Genomic DNA, 2,534 nt, shown 5'->3' on the forward strand with positions numbered 1-2,534 from the left:
TATTAATAGAAAAACAACCTCACATTGTCAGAATAATGACTTTTTGAAAATGTACAGAAAATAATTGATTTCATTTCATACATATTTTATACAAGTATTTAACAAATGTATAAAATTAAACTACAAACAAGGAGGAATCACAATTATATATTATTTTTTTCCAATTAACTTTACACCTAGTGCCCTTTTAACACATTTTTTTTAAATGAAAATGACAAAAGAAATTGACAATTTTGTTTTGTGAATATGATATTTGACTATTTGAAATTGATGTGAATTACAAGAGACATTACTTTTATAATTTCTCAACTGATCCTTTACAGTTTATTTTAAGCTGTTCAAGCATTACTTTTATTTTTAACAATTTATACCGTTAATATATATTTCAACAATCATCCGTTATTTGTAGCTGTTTCAGCAGATTATTCAGCGTGCGAGGAAACAGAGTTAGTTTATCTACTTCACAATGTGTCCGTGTATCACCGAGCTAAGGCAGAGCTCGTACTGGTCGGTCTGTATTTAAAAAAAAACACACAAACTGGCCTACATGACAACTTTATTCTGCTCTGAAATAAATATGAACAAAATTTATTGAATATATAAAAATAGACATTTTCATAAAGACTGACAAAAATAGCCATAATGTTAGTTTAAGTGTAAAAACACTAATGACAGAGGACAGATATAGTGTTATAACATCTGTGGTAAAGTAATAAGTGAATATTAGACAAACATACATAGAAATAATCTAGTGGATTGTCAGAAACCGGTTCCAGACACTGGATACTTGTTACACAAATAAATTAGATTTTTGATCAGACATTTGGCTTCAGAGTTACTTTATACATCAATAAATATTAAATCAATTAAGATCTGGAGGAATCCTGAGCAGATTATTTAGATCAGCAGTTCAGTCATCAGTTTTTTAATGGTTTTAGGAACTTTTCATTCAATTTTATGTCTATTTGTTTTACAATCATTCATCCTAAATTAACATTTAGTTTTATTCACAGAATTAGACGAGATGCAGAGATACAGTGAGCCTACAGTGTTTATATTTCCTTACACACCTTAAAATCAAGAAGGCCTCGCGACCCCCCAGTGAAACTTTAGCCGACCCCTAGTGGGGATCCTGACCCCCAGGTCGGAAACCACTGCTTTAAAGGAAGTTTACATTAAACTGTGCAGGAGGAAGTGATGATCGACAGGGTTTTCTGTGCGGCGTGCACACAGCAGTAAAATAACTTATTTATATGAAAAGGATCCTTCGTGTTTCTCCTGGATTCACTGGCTCGGCTCGCAGCAGACTGCCTGTCAGAACCCCGGAGCGTCACAACGCCGTCTACTGTTTAAGGATCTGGTCGGAGAGCCAGTCCAGACCCTCGACCAGACCTGTACCGCTGACGGCACAGGACGACTGGACAAACCACTGCACAGACACACAGAGGGACAAAGACGTCAGCTTAGCTTCAGACTGAAATAAGTTTAAACTCAGAGTGTGTGAACAGATTTGAGAGACTGATACCGAGTTTAGAGGAGAAAAAATAACAGATATGGCAGCTGATGAGTACATTCTTGAGCTGGAATGAAAATAGAGTTTTTCTATGTGGATTGTGCACCGATAGACTTAAAGGTACTCATGAGGCTGCTTTCTGAAACAAATGTCACACAATGGTAATGTTGTGTTCACGCCACAGACGCCTACCGGCTGTGAGACTCCTGATAGGCTCAGGGCCTCTGTGATGTCACCGACGGACATGGCTCTGGGCAAATCTTGTTTGTTAGCGAATACCAGTAAGGCCACGCCCCTCAGCTCGTCTTCCTCCAGCTGCAACACACAAACACAAACGGTGAGTTTAACGGGAAAAGTTAACGGGGGTTGAAATTAGTTTAAAATTCAGATATCTTTAGATAAGATATTTTTGGGGCTTTTTTCTGGCTTTTATTTGAGAAGAAGACAGACAGGAAAGTGGAGAGAAAGAGAGGGACAACATCCAGCAAAGGGCCGCAGACTCTACTTTAGGTGAGCTACCATGCGCCCCCTGGTGTTTATATTTGGTATTACTGCAACAGCTGCAGTACTATAACTACCAGCTCTGTAGCAGTCACGTCCGATCTCAGACATACCACACATCTTCTATATTGTCTCAGACTCGGCTATTGGTCTCGCAAATATTTTAGTAACATCCCCCTTTAAAGTCCACATGAAACAGAAATGAGAGAGCTATTGACTTCCACACATTTAGAAGTATTTCCTGTAAAAACAGGCACCTAGTGAGGGAAAAATGAGCAGATTTCAACACAAAAATCCAATTGAGTTTTTGAATTTTTTTTGGCATACATTGTTAAACAGAGGTAGAATAAAACCAAAGATGCAATCTTAAAGGGTTAATATAACATTTTAGAACGCGCACTGACCTTCACTTGCAATCATATTCCTGGCTGCCAAAAAACTGATCTTAGTGGCAATGGAAAATGAGATAAAAAAAAAGTCTACTACAGTTGCTGCTTTAATCAGATGACCCTGAACTAAT

The 2,534-nt window shown here is 37.4% G+C and overlaps 1 protein-coding gene across 1 annotated transcript in view; it reads right to left on the minus strand.

Annotated features, from left to right (window-relative positions):
• Window positions 1-539: 539 nt before the first annotated feature.
• Window positions 540-2,534, minus strand: part of LOC118328182 (DCC-interacting protein 13-alpha-like) — a 10,367-nt gene continuing 8,372 nt past the window's right edge. Inside the window, exons 17-18 of the mRNA XM_035661793.1 lie at window positions 1,706-1,828; window positions 540-1,429 (exon numbers count right to left, since the gene is read on the minus strand). Of these exons, the coding sequence (XP_035517686.1) occupies window positions 1,343-1,429; window positions 1,706-1,828 (210 nt within the window). The 3' untranslated portion in view covers window positions 540-1,342. The remainder of the gene's footprint in view (window positions 1,430-1,705; window positions 1,829-2,534) is intronic.

This window comes from Morone saxatilis, unplaced genomic scaffold, assembly GCF_004916995.1.
Source record: "Morone saxatilis isolate NCDOM2014 unplaced genomic scaffold, NCSU_SB_2.0 Contig18, whole genome shotgun sequence".
Lineage (NCBI taxonomy): Eukaryota > Metazoa > Chordata > Actinopteri > Moronidae > Morone > Morone saxatilis.